The sequence below is a fragment of the Penicillium taxi genome (genome assembly GCF_028828555.1).
Source record: "Penicillium taxi strain IBT 34144 chromosome Unknown utg000003l_segment0_segment0, whole genome shotgun sequence".
NCBI lineage: Eukaryota > Fungi > Ascomycota > Eurotiomycetes > Eurotiales > Aspergillaceae > Penicillium > Penicillium taxi.
In genome coordinates, this window is record NW_026643205.1 from 2,732,385 (window position 1) to 2,752,186 (window position 19,802).

A 19,802-nucleotide genomic window follows, 5' to 3' on the forward strand; every position below is an offset into this window, starting at 1 on the left:
TGATGATAGTAGGTTGCTATTATCATTATCTGGAGTGAAGATGGAACACTACTGACGTCCAATATCACAAAATCCTATGAATGAAACCCGCCCAGATTCGTGTCCCAAGGCAAGTGTAGTCCCGTTAATCACTGAACACCAAGGCCTATATTCAGGAGGAAGCCACAGCACCTTTCTGCGGTGAAGGGTTATCCACTGACGATTCAGAATAAATATCCCAGCTTCCTCTTGAGATAAATAGGAGGCATTATTATTACATTCGGACTGTGTTTTAAGGTATCCCAGATTGGTACTTAGATGTGAATCATCTTGGACAAATTCCAGGTTGGTGACCAGCCCGTGAACACCCAAACTCTGCTGCAGCGCGCCTGTGGCAGTGTCCCAGAGCCTGACTGTCTTATCATCTGAGCTAGATGCTAGGAGTCGGCCATTAGAGGAAAATGCAACAGATCGGACAATGCCTGAATGGCCGGAGAGGGTCTGTTGTAGCGCGCCTGTGGCGGTATCCCAGAGCCTGGCCGTCCTATCATTTGATCCAGACACCAGATATTGGCCGTCTAGGGAGAATGCCACACAACGGACTTCATCTGAATGGCCATCGAGAGTCTGCTGCCACGTACCTACAGCGACATTCCACAGCCTGACTGTTTTGTCACTTGAGCTGGACGCTAGGAGTCGGCCGTTAGGGGAGAATACCACAGACCAGACTATATCTAAATGACCCTTAAGAATCTGCTTGCGTGCACCTGTAGCAGTATCCCAGAACCTGACTGTCTTATCATTTGAGCTGGATGCTAGGATTCGGCCATCTGGTGAAAACGCCACAGACTGGACACAACGTGAATGACCCTTAAGAGTCCGTAGTAGTGTGCCCGTAGCAGTATCCCATAGCCTAACTGTTTTGTCGCTTGAGCCGGACGCGAGGAGCCGGCCATCTGGGGAGAAGACTATTGACAAGACCCAATCTGAGTGGCCCTCGTGAGTTTGCTGCCCTGTACCTATAGTGGTATCCCATAGCCTGACTGTCTTATCTGTTGACCCGGACACCAGTATTCCACCGTCGGGAGAGAATGCTACAGATTGGACACAATGTGAATGACCCTCAAGAGCCTGCTGCAGCACACCTGTGGCGGTATCCCACAGCCGGATCAACCTATCCTTTGAGCAGGACGCCAGGAGTCGGCCGTCGGGGGAGAATGTCACAGATGCGATCCAATCTGGATAACATATCAAATCTGAATGAGAATCGAGAGATCGCCGGAGCGCGCCTGTGCCTGTGTCCCAGAGTTTGAATGTCTCGTCTCTTGAGCCAGACGCCAAGAGCAGACAGTCTGGGGAGAATGCAATAGAATGGACGGAGTCTAAATGGCCCTTTAGAGTCTGCTGCAGCGCGCCAGTAGTGGTATCCCAGAGTTTGATAGTCCTATCATTTGATCCAGACGCCAAATATTGGCCGTCTGAGGAGAATGTAACAGACTGGACCTTGTCTGTATGGCCGTAAAGGGTCTGCTGTAGCGCGCCTATGGCGGTATCCCAGAGCCTGACTGTCCCATCATCTGATCCGGACGCCAGATGTCGCCCATCTGGAGAGAATGCTACGGACTGGACAGACTCAGAATAAAGATCGAAAATCTGCTGTAGCTCACCCGTAGCGGTGTCCCACAGCCGAACCGTTTTATCACTTGAGCCGGATGCTAGGACTCGGCCGTCAGGGGAGAATGCCACAGACTGGACAGACTTGGAATGGCCATCAAGGGTCTGCTCAAGCACGCCCGTGGTGGTATTCCACAGCCTGACTGTTTTATCACTCGAGCCGGATGCCAGGATTCGGCCATCTGGGGAGAATGCCACAGATTGGACGGACTCGGAATGGCCCTCAAGAGTCTGCATTTCTGAGCTCCAGGTTTCCTCAACCTTTGGAAACCTACATATCCAACTAGGGAGCTCTTCTTCAAATTCCCTCCGAACTATTGCCATCCTAGGTGCAAATACAAGTCCTGAGCTATAAAGTTGGAGGGGCGCCTCATCAGCGATCTGTCTATTTTTAAGGACGAACCGCCTGCCATCATGTAGGAAATTGGATACGTTATAATCCTAGTCACTCTACATCAGTAACGGTACATAATCACATAGGTTTTCCTATAGAAACTTACGCGTATCACCAGCTGCAATTGATCAATGATCTCCAGAACTTCTGATACGACGCCTAGAAGGCTCATTGCTTCCAACCAATGTATAAAATGCTCTCGGAGAAACAAGAAGATATCCTCTATTGCAGCAGCAACATCCTTACTCTGTGACAGATGATGTACCCAATAGCGACAGGAATATTTTAGCTCTGTTGGTAAATGCTGATGGATAGACATGGTATCGATCTCAGTTCTTTGAATTCCATAGCCCTTCAGGTTGCAAATATTTTTCTTTAAGCGACCACGCATGGTGATAAGACAGCGCATGGCGATATCCATATGTTTCTTGGGCTCGTCCACAAAGAATCTGCTCTGGGATCGGACCAAGAAATTTCGGAATGACAAATGTAAAGTCCTAACAGGCAGATCTCGTTTCTTCGGAATACTTAGAACAGATTGAAATAATTCTAATCGATTGCTAATTAGTTCTGGCTCAAGCTCAAGAAATAGGGAGAGCGCATTGATTGAAAGTGGAACAGCGAGAAGAATGATGACACCGACTATTTCCTGGAACTCTTGCAAGAGCTGCTGCTGTTCTGACTCATCATTTTCTTGGTCATCTATCAGCTGCGTCAGAATTGGCAGGTACGTCTTGTCCATCTTAGCGGCATATTTGGCTTGGTCCTTTAATAGCTCCGTCAGCCGTAATACAGGTTCCCATCTTAGATTCTCGATGTATCGGCACACGGTGGCGGCACAAATGAACAGTGGAGCTGACATTCTAACTAATTGTTGGATGACGTTATCGCTCGGCCAGTCTCGAGAAATATTTCTATCGTGTCTGATCTTCGCAAATCTGTCCTTCAGGAATAGATATATATCCTGTTCTGTCGCTTTTATGGAGATATCATGAAGAACTAGGTCCTGGTAATCATGGTTCGCGATCTCTAAAAAGCCGAGGCGAATCGACAGTTCAGGTCGGCTTGTTAAGAATACACGAAGGCGAATCGCGGGTGCCTTTTGTAGAAGAGGCAATAATCTGATTATGGTTCGTACATCTTGATCATGTTCACATTCGTCCAAGGCATCGATCACTATCACAGCGGTATGAGGAGATTGCTTATCAAGTTGGTTAAAGTCAAGCAGTGGTTGAAGGAGTATTTTATCAAACTGCTCTTTTAGCGATTTTGAAGCAATGTCCGGGTCGTCATGAAGTGCCTTCTGCAGGCCAGAAATTAGCCCAGGAAAATTAAGCACTAGTTGCCTTGCAAGTGTTGGGAGAAGTCTTGTGGCATTTCCTCGATCACCTTCGCCCCTTTTAAAGAAAAAGCTTGCTCCTAGGTGTTTGGTCTCCTTGAGTGATTTTGCCACAGTTCGAGATATCGTGGATTTCCCGGTTCCAGCCATTCCATTTAACCCAAAAGAGGCACTTTGTGTTGGGTGAAAAAGCCCATTCTTTTATCTGTTGAAGAAGTTCGGTCCTCGTGCCTTGCAGACACTCATCTTCATGTTGATCTGGGTATGAGTTGTATTCGGCCCCACGCGCAAAGGGCAGCTTCTCAAGATCCATCTTCTGATTGGCATGCTCACCATGCTGAATCATTCCTGTGATGAGAGTTCTAAATATCTCTTAGTTAAATATCCTCAAGTGAGAGCATTATATCCGCAAAAACATACGTCTGATCAAGCTGCAACGACAAGTTAAAGCACGACTTATATCTTTCAAGATTCTGAACAATAGCCTCCATCTCTGTGCGTTTCAGGGGCCACTTCAAGGCTCGGAGTCCCAGTTTTCTCATCAGCGTCTTTCCCCTCCCTTGATCAAGTTTCGCTTCTAAGGCTCGGAGGTCGGAGAGGCAATCGGTAATATTACTGACTAAACGCGAGGAAGTAGGTAAGGTGTTGTTGTGGCTTTGAATTAATTTATCGAGGTCTTGGAGAATTCCTTGTACGCTCGTGATCGCCCTTTGTAATTTGATAATCTCGTCTCGTGCATTGTTTACCTCTTGGATGTAGCCCCCGCAAATCTTCACCAGGCTTCCCGTCAGTTGAATGACCGCGACAACGCTCACTGCCGATGAAAGTATATCCATATGGAAGAACGGGCGGCATAAATGCTTATTCTCATGTAAGTATGGAAACAGATCACTATAGGTTTGGTAGTTTGGGCTTTCCGGCAAGAGATAAAAGAGGGGTGCAGTTTCGAGTGCTAAGGCTAAGGCGACCGACCAATCACGAATTCAGCTGTTGACAACTTCCATATTTACTCGCGGTGATGCAAGAGTCACTGCGTATTCATTGCGCTTCGCCCTCAGCAACGGGTCGAATCACCCCTCCTGGTGGAACTATAATTGATAACCAATTTGTGCTAGCTGGCATAACTGTCGGAGTCCACCAACATGCCGCTTATCATTCCCATTCTAATTTCAACTGGCCAGATGACTTTGTACCTGACAGATGGCTACTCGAGACGCATAGCTCGCCATTTTTCAATGATCGATTAGACGTTGTTGAACCCTTTAGCTACGGGCCAAGGACATACCTGGGGATCAAGTGAGTGCTCAATTGTTGATGAGATGTCCGGATTTTATTCACAATATAGTTAAATTGATAACGACTGAGTCACAAATCATTATCACCAAGCTAGTCTGGAATTTTGATATCGATGTGGGCTCACAATCACTCACTTGGCAGAGTAATCAGAAGGGTACTGTGGCTTGGCATCGAACTCCTTTAATTTGTTCAATTAAGAGACGAGATGATTTCCTATACGCTTAAATATTAACAGTTTGGAGCGCAAGGTGCTGAAACGTGGAAACTTTGATTTTGAGCATATTCAGGTACTACTTTGCCGTAATATACGAGCAGCATCCAAATGTTGCATTGTTTTACGGATATCACAATCTATAGTTCTAAATATAGAGCTTTTAACCTTGGAATGCTAATCGGCTAGGTAGAGGTACTTCTAAGATGCTCAGTATCCAGACGATAGACCACGATCCATGGATTCCTGAACTTTTCTCTACTACCAGAAGATTATTTATCCAAATTTTTGAATTATCAAGCTATACCTATCAAGCCCAGCTTTAAGCTAGATTCTTTTTTAATCATAAGAACTTGCCATCCAATTTCTGAGAATATAATCGATGTCAGCAGGGGTTGGTGTCCGAATATGGGAAGTCGGAATCATCCTTTCTGATTGAATGATTCCACCAGCGACTCCCATTGGACACAGCCTCCCAAATGAGTGGGACAGAGGTCTTCTTTAGTTTCAGTTAGCAGTAGTAGAATCTACACTTCACATCATCTCTACAACTGCAGTTCTTACGAATACACGTGTAAAGGAAGTCACCCATATCTTACGACAGTTGGAGTATCTGGAATGGAACAATATATGCAGTTCCGAGAAAATTCCTCAATCAACGGAGCAATCTCCATGGATAAGTTACCATTCAGACCAGTGGCTCATGAGATATAACAGCCTATGACCTCGGATGTCATTGCAAAATCCCCTGTAAAATCAGGGAGCTGAGAATGAGTAGGTGAGGAGGAATTAGAAGATTTCTTGGACATATCGCCAGCTTACAAGTCTGGTTTGAGAACCAAATTGCTTTTTTGCATCTCGCGCACGTATTTTGCTTTGGTCATTAGCCAATTTATAGGTCGCCAAAGACTACCTTTATGCTCCTTCATCTTCCATTGATTATAGACGGTCTGTATATATCCCCAGGCCCTATCACAATCTCCCGACGGAGGTCGTGAACAAATCTTGAATAGGATAAAAGCCACCGCATGCCATTAAACATGTGTCTTTGAATTCTATGTTCATTGTGAAAGGTCAGGACTCTTGAGTAATATATCAGACAGCTTAAGCACTTTGATCAATGTTTCAAAAAGTTGGTCCTGAAAACTAATAGTGCAATCGTCCCTGTTGGTAATTGGATAGTAGATCACTAGCCATGTACGAGCAATAAAGATCCTAGCCACAGTCACATAGGCCTTATAGAACGGATCAGTAATACCACAATGTCTGATATATCCGTCTTCTAGTCTCTTCTGTAAGTCCTTCACCAAAGCTACCTGGTCAGAGAGAAAAGGACCTTTGCCTAATTAATTGGCCAAGTTGCTAAGTGACATAGCCAGTCTTCCACACTATCCGCATAATTTCGCAGCGGATCAAACAGAAAGTCATCTCAGTAGCCCCTTCTCATTCGGTGGGTGGTATTATCATATCGGCTTTAAGATCACTATCGTTGATGTTGAGGGGCATGCGGGTATCAAATTTATATTCTTGGATAATAAGCTCACACCCGTGATACTCTGCAGACCGTATATCTAGTAGGCATATATGCCACCAGAGACGCCGACGTATCTCTATTTCAAGAATTCTGAGACTAAAGGGACCTCTGTCTCGATGCAAACCCATAGCTTGTGCGATATGGAAGATGAGCGCTGTCATTGACCGAGCCGTGCGGGAAGAATCTTTATCTTGTAGGGCCGATAAGAACAAGACTACTGCTTATAGTAGAACTACATTTTGAATGTTAAGAAGATCGGCTTGGCTATCGCTTATTCCATGGCAAATTAATAATGCTTGACGGCTGTTGCTCGTGTAGTTCCAAGCACAAGTTCGCAGTGTTTTGAATCTATACTGATGACCGTGGAATAGTGGATGGCAAACAGCAGGGTTTCTGTATTCCGATCCAAGGACTCTAGCGATAGTGACGATATAGCATCTCAGTAGTAAGTGGCCAATGTTGGCCGATGAAAAATATGCACCAAAGGAGCAACCCTTTTTTTTTAAAAAAATATCTCAAACAAGGCTATAGACTGAGAGTGTTGGATGGTAGGTGAGAAGAGATGGAACCTTCACTTCAAGCCCCATGATGGCGGCGCTCGAACCAAAAGATGGCAAAAAATATGAATTATTTGATGCTATAGAGTCAGTGGAATCCTCTTCGTCTCATACAGGCTGATCTAGGAAATCGCGAAGCTCTTCAATTTGTATAAACCATTCAGCAACTACTAAATGGCAAAAGCGAGTGATAATTTTACCTCGTCACCTAAGCTGGCCAATAGAATATTGCTCACATAGCAGCTACAACCTTCATCTACTACAAGCCGACCGTACTGGCGTTTAACTTGATTCAACCCATCCTTTGATTCTGGATCCTTTAACAGATGAGATTCCATGTCAAGGTGCCTAACAAGGGCTTCGAGATGCGCTAGTTGATTAAGCACACGTTGATCGAACTCTCGACGAGGTTGGGAGCTCTTCCTTGTCCAGCAGGATAAACACATTCTGTTAGAACCAATGGAATCTGGTTTACTGCAGTGAATGAACTCGGGAAGTGAATAGAACTAGTGGAATTGGGGCATATCCTATTCCATCGCGGGAACTTAGAATGGACACACATCTTACCGCATAACTTATTACACGTACAACGTAGTAGTAATAGTGCATCGAGATCCCCGTGAACCGACACGTTCCAGATTGGATCGAGAACAGCTGGCGCATGGTACTTGGCGGTCGCACTTTATCTTGCGAGACCGACAAGCGATACAACTGCGGATGGGCCTTTCCAATGCACGAGTTCCAGGGTGCTTAAGCTCACCCAATCACTCACTCTCATTCAAATGTGAAAAAAAGAAAAGAAAAACATACAACAGTCAGGATTCGCATGTGGTCACCCAGCATACTACTAACTGACCGGCGTGTGGCTGTAAACGCGGAAATAGTCGGGTGGGTGTCGCCTGGGTGAGCAATAGGTGAGCGCTGCTTTAGCGTCGCGCGACCGGGGGTGAGCAAGGTGAGTACACAATAAACAGGGTCAGAATCGGGTGAGCTAGGGTGAGCTAGGGTGAGATTGGGTGAGTGTCGCTCGCTTAGCGAGCGTAGCTAGCTAGTCGCTCGTCACTGAGAACAGTGAGCTCCAACGAACCGCTACTCAACACCGTAGAAAATCCACTGGGTGTAGTGGATGCTACGATACTGAATATTGCGATTGTTGTGAAGTCTGCTTTTTCATTGATGAAAGAACTAGCTACTTATAGTATATGGGTGCCCCTCTGCCCTGGACAAATGTCAACATTCGTCCGAGACAGAAGAGACGGTGAAGACGGGATATTACTGTCGCGGATGCACATCGCTCAAGGGTGTCGTTTGCGATGAATGCATATCGTTCAAGGATACCGTGATATACTAATCTAGTTCCAGAGTCACTGTCTTGGCAGAAGCTTTTTCGGCCGAAATACTTTCCGTCTGTTGATGGCCTTGTTTCTCGGCTGTCGCAACAGTGAGACTAAGCTAATGCATGACTACTGTACTGATCCTTGAATATTTAAAGACTATTGGATATTATCATCCCTTCTGAAACACTGCTGCCTTATTATCTGCACATAGCCACTTATTAAGGCAATGAATGATTACTGCATGTTTTCTTGGATTCTGGAAGACCACTGGGTAATGCCTCGAGTTGGCCTGAAGCACACTTCTAGCTAGAATCAGTGGTAATCGCCCCGTATAGGACCGAACATTTTATGTTAAATAGTAGCTCTAACTAATTTATAGCAGACATAGGCGCCATGATACGCACACCACTAACAAATCATTATAGCGAATCTAGCGCCGAGGTTGATTTTTCTGCGCACAGAGTCAGATATAATAGAAGCGTTTAGCTACTTCACATAGGAAGTATGAACCCTTAATCGTAAATTTAGAAGAAGTCTGATACATATTATGAAGTTTTCTGCTCAGGCCATGTGGCTGGCTCTGGTATAAGGAGCTTGCCACTTCACCATACCTCATCGTACTTCGCCTTAGAATACCTATCTCTCCCTCTATCTATCCTCCACATCTTTTTCGTATCTCTATCTTATCTCTATCTCTTCACATCATGGTCTAACGCACTAAACGACGGCTTCCTCGGAAATCACTTACCAGTATAGAAGCCTGGAAGAAAATAGAGAGCACAGCCTATAGACTAGGTGTAACGGGTTGATACCCGATGAAATGCTCACTCTCTGGAGAGACTGCGCTCCTGGCATCTGTGCGGAGCCGAACGAGCTATAAGAACACCCGGTCCCCAGGACCCCTTTCCCTCCCTTAGTTAATTCTTCTTGTTTACCAATCGGATCTTTACAGCGTACAAATTCCTGCATTCATCCCGTAACAATGAGCGTGTAATCATAGAATATAGTATTTGTCAACAGGATATCTATAACTTTGACGAGACTAGCTTCCAGATTAATGTTAGAAGAGACCAATAGATCATTACAAGAGAGCCAAAGAAGTCATTCAATCGTCCTGTCACCAATCGCGAATCTATTACCTGCTTAGAGGCTCAGGCTACTCTAGCCATAGAATTATAGCGGAGATTTGACAACACAAAAGCTATCATGGCAGCACGCCACGCCCGATATAGTGCTTCTCATCATTACACAAGGACCACAGGTACCATTACTTCTGATCAGGTCAAAGATATGAAGCTAAAAAAGTATAAGCTTAATGTCGGAACATGGATATTGCAATCGTGCAATACCATAAACCCGGAACTGTAACAGGCTGGTGCCTGCTTTAGCATTCATGCCTGTGCCACTCATGCTCGTCACGTGCCACCCGCACCCGCATCCCTTATATTGCCACATGTCCATAGCTAGTCTCTCTCTCTCTTCTCTTCAAGCTTAATAAAGACAGTTTGTCGGCATCACTAGTTCTGCATTCAAGATTAGTATTAGCCCTTCGCAGGAACGGAACAAACAGACCCCCGAGTCACGGGGGAACAACTATATTAGGAACTCAAGTAGCTACATGAATCGAACACATTTCACACCACTTTGCACAACGTATATACTAAGAATCTAGGACGAACCATACCCTTTTCCAGTGTATATAGTGCAGCGTGTGAACCCTGTCCTTTCAACGTAGTTGATCGACACTTAATGAAAAAGCTCATCAAGATAAGATACGACGGAAGTGGAAGAGGTATTGGTTGAGATTAGGAAGCATGGAAGGTTGAAAAAAAAGCTTAAAGAATAATTCTTTTTGGGTTTAACTATAATTTAGTCTCTAATTCATACTATATTTATATAAAAAAATTATATATTTAGTGGAGTGGTGGTTAAAAATGTGGTGGTTGTAGGAATTTAGAAAAATAGTCCATTTGGGTGGCGGACCCTCGTGTAGTGAGGGTCTGAAATTAAGTGTAATTTATGTAACGTATGTAAGGCCCGGTTAGTGTATCTCTTCAGTTCGGTTTATACTGATATTACACACAAAGTTGAATGTTGGCCTGAGATTGCTGTGTTTCCCAAGCATTTTAGGCCCAAAAATATATCTCCATCTAATCGCCGTATAGCCACATGAGGTGATCGATTTCGTGGAGTTGATGACCAGTCAGACGAATCAGTTTGACCTTGGCTTTATCGAAATCATCATGCAGAATCTAGATTTCAATACACATAACTGGTCCACTATTCAAAGAGGTATGTCGCTTCTCGCTCGGAGTGCAGTCTCGTTTATCGGCCCCGAGAGTATACTCATCAATGCAAGTACATCAAGTCATTGAGCATGGGAATCAGATCTAAAGTGCAGTACATCCAGTACCTAGGTACTCTGTTAGTTATACTTGTACTAAGAATACAAATCTAATGATATAAACAACAACAACAATATAAGCCTAATAAAAATACAAGCCTGAATTCTCACCAACCGATGGCCTCCGAGTCAATGCTGCTTGTTTCATCCTGTGAGCATTCTTCATCATCCTCGACCTGTTGAATTTCGGTGCTCCTCGTCTCACCCTGCCAATCCTCTTCGTCTTGACGAATCTCTAGCATTGCCAGTCGGTCCCAGAGCTCAGCTTCCATTCGTTCCTCCGGTAGTGGGCCAGAACGAATGACTCTCATTACATCTCTACCGGGAGGAAAGTCATCGTCCCAACTGGGCTCACCGGCCCCTCTCATATTGACTAGGATGGACTGACGGAAGTGCCATCGAAGAAGATTATCCGATATGCGATTTGGGTCATTAGGATCGCGGCAGACTAGTTCCAAAATCCGCCCATCGATAGGTCTGGTCAAAGGTATAAAAGTCGTAATTTTATAACCGTCATCAGGGTTGGCGGATACACGAAAATGGTCGAAAATCTTGTGAAGTGTAGAGCCAATCAAAAACCCATTCTGTATTGAATTGATTGAATTGAGGTGTCTACCAGTTGCTCCGTTCGTGATCCATCGACCAAAGCCCCATTGATTCCACAAAGATCCTTTTGCAACGGGAAAGATGTGTGCAGCTTCCCACCCCTCCCACATATCATACTGCCATGTCAGTACCGCGTCGCCAGAAAAACAACAAATCTTATCACGAAGACGGACATCTTCTGTGAAACACTCCTCTCTGCCAGTCACATTGTGGGAAATAATTCGTCGGAAGATAGGCTCGTTATTAACTGTGATGGTTTGAGTAACTGGCGTGACATGAATATCGTAGTCACCGAGACTCAGTATCTGGTTATCAGGTTGAATATTTTGCCCCGTTAATCTTGATGAGACTGTAAAAGGCACCTCTGTAATAATCAAAATACCAAGCATCGAGAGAAAGTTTCCATTGGTAATCGAGCCTGCTTGAAAGAGACCACCGATATGATTTCCAGTCATACCGTTAAAGATTTGAATGTTCCGGGGGCCAAAAGATATGGGTACTCTCGATGAACTAGACATGGTCGAGTCGATGTGTTGAGGGTTGATCTTGCAAGGGGAAGGTTCGACGCGGTTAAGAGAAAGAAACGCAGATGTGCTGCACGACTAGCCTTTTAGGAAGGTTAAAGTAAGGTCTTTTACGTAGATCTTTTGCGTAGACTGAAATAGAAAAGCTACTCGAATGAATGACAGCTTGTTCAATACTTGGCATAAAGAAATTGACGAGAGGAGAGAATGATGAAGAGAAAGATAGAAGCCGGTAAAATATATTTACTATTTAACTAATAATTTCTTACTAAATAATTACGGATGCCGATGACGTCACTTGGAAACAAAACAGTAAACAGATAACGTATTTTACGGCAGAATGTTTTATTGTATCGCTCTATCATCCCAAATTTCAATCAAAATTACATCAACCTACGAATATGCATATTCACTTAGTAGAGAGCAAGGCCTCAGAGGCTTGCTCTCGGAGAAATCAGCCACCATCGAGGAGATGACCAAAAAAATTACAAATCTCGAGGCAGCAATCACCAAGAAAGATTAGAAGCTCAAGAGAATCGACATGCTGACCGAAGACGATTTCATGAGGGTTGCTGCTGAGAATGAAGAGTCCTGGTCAAGCCAAGGTAAGCTTTGTTTTTAAGTTGGACAGAGCACGCTGACAGTTGATATCAGATGGGCATCGACAGGATGTGCAACACTTGGCTGAAGAAGGCCGGGCTCAGCGGGCTGTATCCATAGTGTCATAGAGAGGAGGAAGAGTCGGCTGGCTGAAGGGGGTCACGATTCTGTAGGGGAAGGAGTTAGGGCACCTAGACCGGTCGATCATGTTATCCACTGGAGCCGGGCTCCTATGCTTCTTCCTGGTTGCATTTTTCCGTTTAGTGATAGAAATTCATAAACTTCATAACACAAAAACTATAGAATTCGTGAAATTTATAGAAAAAAAATCTACTGATCCTCGTTCTCATCATTCTCCCTCTCATCCGCATCCTCCACTTCATCGCTATCGAAGTCGGTGTCATCATCCTTGAAGTTTCTAAACACCGAATGAATTTCCGGTTGGACCGGCATATCCTTAGGATCGTCACGGTCGGTGAATTGATACACATACTCAAAATCAACGAGGCAGACGGTCGGATTCTATTCTTCGTCGTGATAGAGATTATTATACGGGCCATAATCTAAAAGGACCACCTTAAATAAGCAAAGTACCTGGATAGCGGCCAGGAGTTAACCCCGGATGAATTTTCTTCGCTTTATTAATGCTATATTCCATCTATTCATCAAAGGGGTACCTTTAACCTTTAATATAACTAAGATATAGCTATAGAAGAAGACTAAAGAGTAGTATATTTTTCCGCAGTTCTTGCCCTCGGTAAAGAATAGGAACCTATCTTCCTTGATATCCTTAAGATTAATATAGATAGCGCGTTTGTTAAGGTAGCTAGAATCGTATTAGCTTGTGTTAGTAGAATAGGGTATTTAGGGCGTTTGCCCCACTTACCCCACTTTAGTAGTTCGCTCCTTCATAGTTCACTTCCTCTCTCCCTTCTCTCTTCTTCTCTCTTCTCTCTCTACGCATCCATGATATCATTTTCCTGATTATTCTTCTCTCTCCTGAGTAGTTCATTCAGATATCTATAGAGACAAACAGTTATTATCAGGGACATCTATATATTCCATCTCGGGCTCGGGCGTCAACAAGGGTAGATTCTCTATCTTAGTGCAGAGCCAGCATGATGCATACATATTGACTCGATCAATGCATACGCAATCTATTCTAGAGCCTATTTACTTAGAGGAAAGGCCATAGGCTTCGAGAATATCGATATACCAGGGGCGTAGTGCCGAAGAGCGAAGTAGTACATAGCCACCCATCTTCAGTATACGGTTCAGTTTAGTAATCTGGGTTACGGCGGCGACACCATTTAGGTCAAACCAGTCTATACTAGCCATAATGACAACGACGGTGAGTCTATTAGAGTCCATATGGCTTACAACTTCGTCGATCTCATCTGTGTGAATTTATATGCTATCCAGCGCACCTAGCTATGAGAGATTGACATATGCCTTACGTGAGAGATACTCCGGATGGCACTGGCGGGTGGATTTGCCGGCCATACATATATAATAATACGGATTGCTGAAGCTGATCTGGGTCTTCTCGACCACTAGATCGAGGGTGCTCACCATGTAGCGCCAGATGACGCGCGAACGAGTTTTACGGTCAGCTTTGGTGGGCCCACCGACGGGTTGACTCTCGACATAGTCATTTTCAATCATGGTGAGTTGATGTTTAGGGACACCAAGAGCTGACCATAAAAATCTCTCCTTGCTCACAATTAGCCTATAGACCAGATTGGAAATCAGAGCTGGCCTGATCCTTTAATGCCAAATATGGCGCTGCTCGTCGAGTGCCTTGGCTTCAAGGAAATTTCGAACCGCACCATGGAAGCCAAAGAGATAAAAGATCCAACGGAAAGCTCGTATGCCATGGCGAGAGCCTCCAGTATCATACAGACCATATCTGTTGGAAGTGGAGATTATATGACAGCGGTCGAGCCAGTATTGAAATACTTGGCTTGACAGGTGTGGCGATAGTTTTATGAGCAGCAGAGTCCGAAAATTGGGTGCTTGCCTTCACCGAAGAGCATCCAAAAATCTTCATATGGCAAAGCTTTAATTGAAATTTTCCCTTTATCAAATCTATGAATCTTAAAAACTTCTCGCTACACAACAACCATCTCCAGAATCTGTAGAACCTGCTCCTTCTGTGTAAGTGGTACCGGGTTAGACTGGCACATGAGATCCTGCAGTGCATTCACAGCCAAGATATCAAGTTTATCCCGTCCCACATGTACATCCGCCAGAGTGCGAGGCATGCCTAGCTCTCGGATAATTGCGTCCAAAATGTCGCCGAGGTCAGCGCTAGCTGCGTCGACAGAGCGCTCGCACAGGACCTGGGAGATGATAGGATCCTTGGTCAAAACCTCACAGACACGCGCTTGGGTCTCTCTGTTTGCGCTGTGCAGGGCGTTGAACTTGCAGACTGCTGGTAGGAGAATACAACTGGTTTCACCATGGCCGACACCCAAAGGACCGAGCTAGTAGCTTGTTAGTATAGTCTGCCTAGATGGATCTCTCAGACATACCTGATGACCAATTCCATGACTCGCACCTAGAGCAAGTGATATGCTCATACAAGCTGCGATGGCATCGACAGAGCCGAGTTGACACTGCAGATGAGCTTCCCGGTCTGCGCGGTTTTTTTTGCATCGCAACAAGCCAGATACCAGACCAAGCAGTGCATCCTGTGCGAGCTTTTCTGACTCGGGAGTCTTGGGTACAGTTGCACAAAGCATTTCGACAATGTGGTCAACGGAACGCATACCGGTGCTAAGCCAGATGCAGTCCGGTGTGGCTTCTGCTAGCTCCGGATCCAGAATCACAAGCTCGGGCCCGAGCAGAGGAGGCCCAAACATGTACTTTCGATGTGAGTGGTCTTCGGTGCCACCAGCCCAGTCAGTATACTCCCCGGCAGATAATGAAGTCGGCACAGAGATGATAGGGATGGTTGATCCGCCGATATTGAGTAGTCGATTTGGGCCCTCGGAGATACGTTCAAGCTCTTTATACGTCTTCACCTCGTTGGCCAGTGCCTAAGAAACTGTCAGCGAGATCGTCCCGTGTCATCAATCATAAGGAAGTACTTACCAAGGCTATGATCTTGGCTGCATCTGTCAAAGTTCCCGCGCCCAATGTTAAAATCAAGTCTGCCTGTACTTTGCGTGCATCGGCCACAATCTCTAGTACTTCTGACCATAGAGTGTGTGGTTTCATGCCAATGCGCTTACCGGCCACTTTCTCCGGGCCCAAAGCGGCAATTAGCCTGTCAAGAGCATCTGTATTACGCGCTAGTGAGCCCGAGCATAAGATATAGACCCTTGATGCATCAAAGGTGTCCGCGACATGTCTAGCGGCAGCAGCAGGGAACTGAATGCCATAGGACAAAAGCGGCCGCTTTTGGTGTGCAAATGCCGAACGCAGAACTTCGGACATGATGAGAAACTTGGAGAAACTTTTCGTCTTCAATTTCAGGGGGGTATAGAAGTACATTTTATAGCGAGGAGCACAGCTAGCACTATTCCCAGCGGGGATGAAATGCCGAACTGCCAAGATAATGGGCTATGAGAGATCCTGCGTACCTAGGCAGATGACAGGAATGTTTCAAAGTGCCATGGGAATATCATGCATTTCAGGAGTACCCATAAACTTCCGCTTTCCAACGGTTCCGAACAGGGCCACATATCGAGGTACACCTGTTATTGGCCGGTTTAGGGTTTTTTTTTCACATGTTTGTATCATAGAATGTTGAGCTACAGAGCTCTGAGGACACATCATGAGGCCTATTCACTAGATAGTATGAATTGTGATTGATCAAAGGAATGACCAAGTTGTTTTACTTACTTAGCTAGTTAGGTGTCTAGACTTTAGTGGACGTTGCTGGCCCCCAAGCTACATAGTACTTTTGCATTTAGATGTTGACTGCCAAGTCAATACTTCATTCCTAAGTGAAGTAAAATGACCTGGAAGCTATTCCTAAGTAAATATTGGAATAAATCTCCTTCTGCATTCAAATTCCGGTCACTTTGGGCTCATTTGATCTTGGGCACCTCTTACTCCGAGGATGAATATTAAGGTACAATTGTTCTAGATGAAGGTGGATACATTAGCATTAATGACTAAGCCTATACTGGCTTAGTAAATCGACAGCTTGTTTCAAGCTTGATGCAAGCAATTGACCACGTTTTCTCTAGAATATTGAGCTTGTTCGAAGGGTCATTAGTACATACTATTTTTGTGCTTCTTTTATGCTGACTACTGTATTTTTGTGCTTCCAGATTTTGACACTCCGCTTTGAACCTCGTATGACTGTACTTCCTTGGCTGTGTACTCCACATCCAAATCATTCCCAAGGTAAGCCGAATACTTCCGAATCAGGCGTGGCGCCAGTTCATGCCTTGTCGTCATCATTCCCCTCAGCCTTACTTCTCACTTAACTCTTACCTTTCCCTATCAAACCCTTGGATTACAGAATGGGTGTAAGTAGCTAATCACTTCCAAACCCAGCTACATCTCTCTCATCAACCAACAGTTTGCGTCGAAGATAGCCGCTAGCCAGAACAATATGGCAAAGAACCCGGGCACATATGGAGGGGCTCCGCCAACTGGCTACACTGGAGGACCTCCAGGAGCTCCGACACCTGCAGCATTACGTCCAGGTGGATACGTAAGTCTATTCAGTTGCCTGGTTAGCAAGACGTCATTTTGCCTTACTGACATTTCCCACCTTACAGCCATCGCAGCCGTCGCAGCCATCGCAGCCGTCGCAGCCATCGCAGCCATCGCAACCACAACAACAGTATCAGGCGTATCCAGGATCTCCCCCGCCTTCTCAGGGACCGGTAAGCGTGATATATTTTTTTTTTTTCCTTTTTTCCTTGCTTTTTTTCCTTTTCTTTTTTCCCCCTCAATTGCCCCTCCTTCTGTCATTTGTTCTTTCTTTTCCCCCCTCTTTTCCAACGGTCCTCGGCTTTGATTTCAAACTGTCCATCCATCGTCCAACCATCGTCATGTCTGATCCATACCGCCAATACGGCGGCCCACCTCAGCAAAATTATCAGCCATACAACAGCGCATCTACAGTCAATGCATACCATAGGGGCAGTGTCCCTCCGCCTGTGCAAAGTCCCGCTATTGCTCAACAAGGTTACGCACGTCCACCCCCGCCACCACCTCAAGGACAGCCTCAGCCTTATGGATCGCCGGCGCCTGGGTACCAGCCATACCAAGGCCAGCCATATCAAAGTCAACAACAATACCAAAGCCCACAACAATACCAAAGCCCACAACCTTCCTACTCTGGACAACCGTCATATGTACAAATGCCCACATGTTATCCCGATTACTTTCTTCATATGCGTCGCTCTGTATTTCGATACATTCGTCATCTTTGTTAAATATTCATTATGTTAGAAAAAAATGCTAACGAATGAACAGAACCAAGGACAGTACCCGTCCCAGAATGCACCGTATCCCGGAGCTCATGGTGGACCGTCGCTTGCTGCCCCTGCTGCCCCTGCTGGGCAGTATGGAGCTCCTCCTGCTCAATATGGAGCACCTGGTGCACAGGGCCGTCCAGGACCTTCACCTGGCCCTCCTGCTGGACAATACGGAGCCCCTCCTGGACAGTATGGTGCACCAGGTGGTGCACAGGGCCGCCCGGGACCTTCTCCTGGACCCCCTGGACAGTACGGAGCACCCGGTGGCGCACCCCCACCTCAAGCAACCACCCCACAGATGGTTGACGCTTACCGCCGGCTCCTAGTCAGCGCCATCCAAGAAAAGAGCCTCGAGAGTTTCTACCCACCTGATCGCCTGGAGCGCCTCGTTCAGTCGCTCTCCCGGGATGCGCCAGGCAAGCTTGATCGACTGATTAACGAGTGGCGTGTGCCCATGGAAGTTGCTACTGATGTCATGAAGCTGGCTCTGTATGATGTCATTCTTTATGTAGATGACAGTGGCTCTATTGAATTTGAAGAGAAGGGTCTCCGAAAGGACCAACTGCGACAGATTCTGGGTATCGTGGCCTCCGCTGCGTCTACCTTTGATGAGGATGGAATCTCTGTGCGATTCATGAACTCTTCTGAACAGGGTGATGGCATCCGCAACGCAAACGACGTTAACAATCTAGTTTCCCGCGTTCGTTTCTCCGGACTTACCCCCCTTGGCACCGGTTTGAAAAACAAGGTCATCGATCCTCTGGTCGTTGCACCTGCCCGAGCCAACCGTCTCGAGAAGCCAGTTTTGGTGATCACCATCACTGATGGTCAGCCAGCCGGTGAAGCTCACAGCGCAGTTGGTAATGCGATCCGCCACGCTATCGACGAGGTATCTCGTACCCGATATGGCCGTGGCGCCGTTTCGTTCCAGTTCTCTCAAGTTGGAAATGACCAGCGGGCTCGTGACTTCCTGGGTGAATTGGACGAGGATCCCCAGATCGGCGGTCTGATTGACTGCACCTCTAGTGAGTTTGCTCTACTTTCTATTACCATATGAAAAGACTAACAAAATAATCCTAGACTTCGAGGTTGAGCAGGATGAGATGGCCCGAGCTATCCCGCCCGTCGATCTGACTCGTGAACTTTGGTGCGCTAAGCTGATGCTTGGATCCATCGACTCGTCGTATGACACCAAGGACGAGAAAGCTGCCGGTCGTGCCGGGGGTGCCCCGCCTCCGTCTGCACCCTACGGCGGTTATAACCAGCCGCCTCCTGGTGGCTCTGCCCCTGGCCCCGGCGCTGGTTATAACGCCCAGCCTGGATGGCAGGCCGGTCCTCCTCAACAGCAGGCTCCTGGTCAGTATGGCCAGTATGGACAGCAGCCACCGCAGCAGGGCTATGGATATGGCGGACCGTCGCCGCAACAACCAACCGGTGGCTATCCGCCTCCTCCCCGTCGCTACTAATCAATGCCCTCACCGCTTCTCTTTGAATTCCCGCGGTGTCGAGGTTTTGACATTTTGAATCTATCGTCAGTTTCTTGGGCTGATCTTTTTTCACATGATCATCTCTTCATTCCTTTTGCTTGAAAATTCTTTTTTGAATGCTTAACATATCAATCAATCTTCGCAAGTCGCCATAAGTATATTTGATGTAGATAACTGAGAGAAGTAAAGTAGCACGATGCTCGCGAGGGACTTAAACATTGTTTTGAGGAAATAGGCTTGATATTTCTTCCAAACAAAGGCCATAAAAATAAAAACATACAACAGTCAGGATACGCATATGGTCACCCATCATACTACTAACTGACCGGTGTGGTCGCGCGATGCTTAAGCAGCGCTCACCATAATGACCTCTCTACCTAGGTAATATAAATCGTGAACACTCATTCACTACCACA

General features: G+C 45.9%; 5 protein-coding genes across 5 annotated transcripts; 1 reads left to right on the plus strand and 4 right to left on the minus strand.

Moving 5' to 3' along the window:
• Positions 1–48: 48 nt before the first annotated feature.
• N7495_004462 (WD40 repeat domain-containing protein) lies at positions 49–3,536 on the minus strand (the record flags this gene model as incomplete). Its single annotated transcript, XM_057207113.1, has 2 exons — positions 49–2,094; positions 2,154–3,536. 2 exons carry the CDS (start codon positions 3,534–3,536, stop codon positions 49–51), a joined length of 3,429 nt encoding a protein of 1,142 aa, XP_057064793.1.
• Positions 3,537–10,832: 7,296 nt separating this feature from the next.
• Positions 10,833–11,849, minus strand: N7495_004463 (HNH endonuclease signature motif containing protein; the record flags this gene model as incomplete). Its single annotated transcript, XM_057207114.1, has 1 exon — positions 10,833–11,849. One exon carries the CDS (start codon positions 11,847–11,849, stop codon positions 10,833–10,835), a length of 1,017 nt encoding a protein of 338 aa, XP_057064794.1.
• Positions 11,850–13,628: 1,779 nt separating this feature from the next.
• On the minus strand, positions 13,629–14,120 carry N7495_004464 (uncharacterized protein; the record flags this gene model as incomplete). The annotated part of the gene is made up of 2 exons (XM_057207115.1): positions 13,629–13,852; positions 13,913–14,120. 2 exons carry the CDS (start codon positions 14,118–14,120, stop codon positions 13,629–13,631), a joined length of 432 nt encoding a protein of 143 aa, XP_057064795.1.
• A 446-nt stretch (positions 14,121–14,566) lies between these two features.
• N7495_004465 (iron-containing alcohol dehydrogenase) lies at positions 14,567–15,953 on the minus strand (the record flags this gene model as incomplete). Its single annotated transcript, XM_057207116.1, has 3 exons — positions 14,567–14,941; positions 14,990–15,496; positions 15,552–15,953. 3 exons carry the CDS (start codon positions 15,951–15,953, stop codon positions 14,567–14,569), a joined length of 1,284 nt encoding a protein of 427 aa, XP_057064796.1.
• A 980-nt stretch (positions 15,954–16,933) lies between these two features.
• rfeF (uncharacterized protein) lies at positions 16,934–19,365 on the plus strand (the record flags this gene model as incomplete). Its single annotated transcript, XM_057207117.1, has 5 exons — positions 16,934–16,939; positions 16,993–17,302; positions 17,560–17,843; positions 17,898–18,924; positions 18,980–19,365. 5 exons carry the CDS (start codon positions 16,934–16,936, stop codon positions 19,363–19,365), a joined length of 2,013 nt encoding a protein of 670 aa, XP_057064797.1.
• Positions 19,366–19,802: the final 437 nt, after the last annotated feature.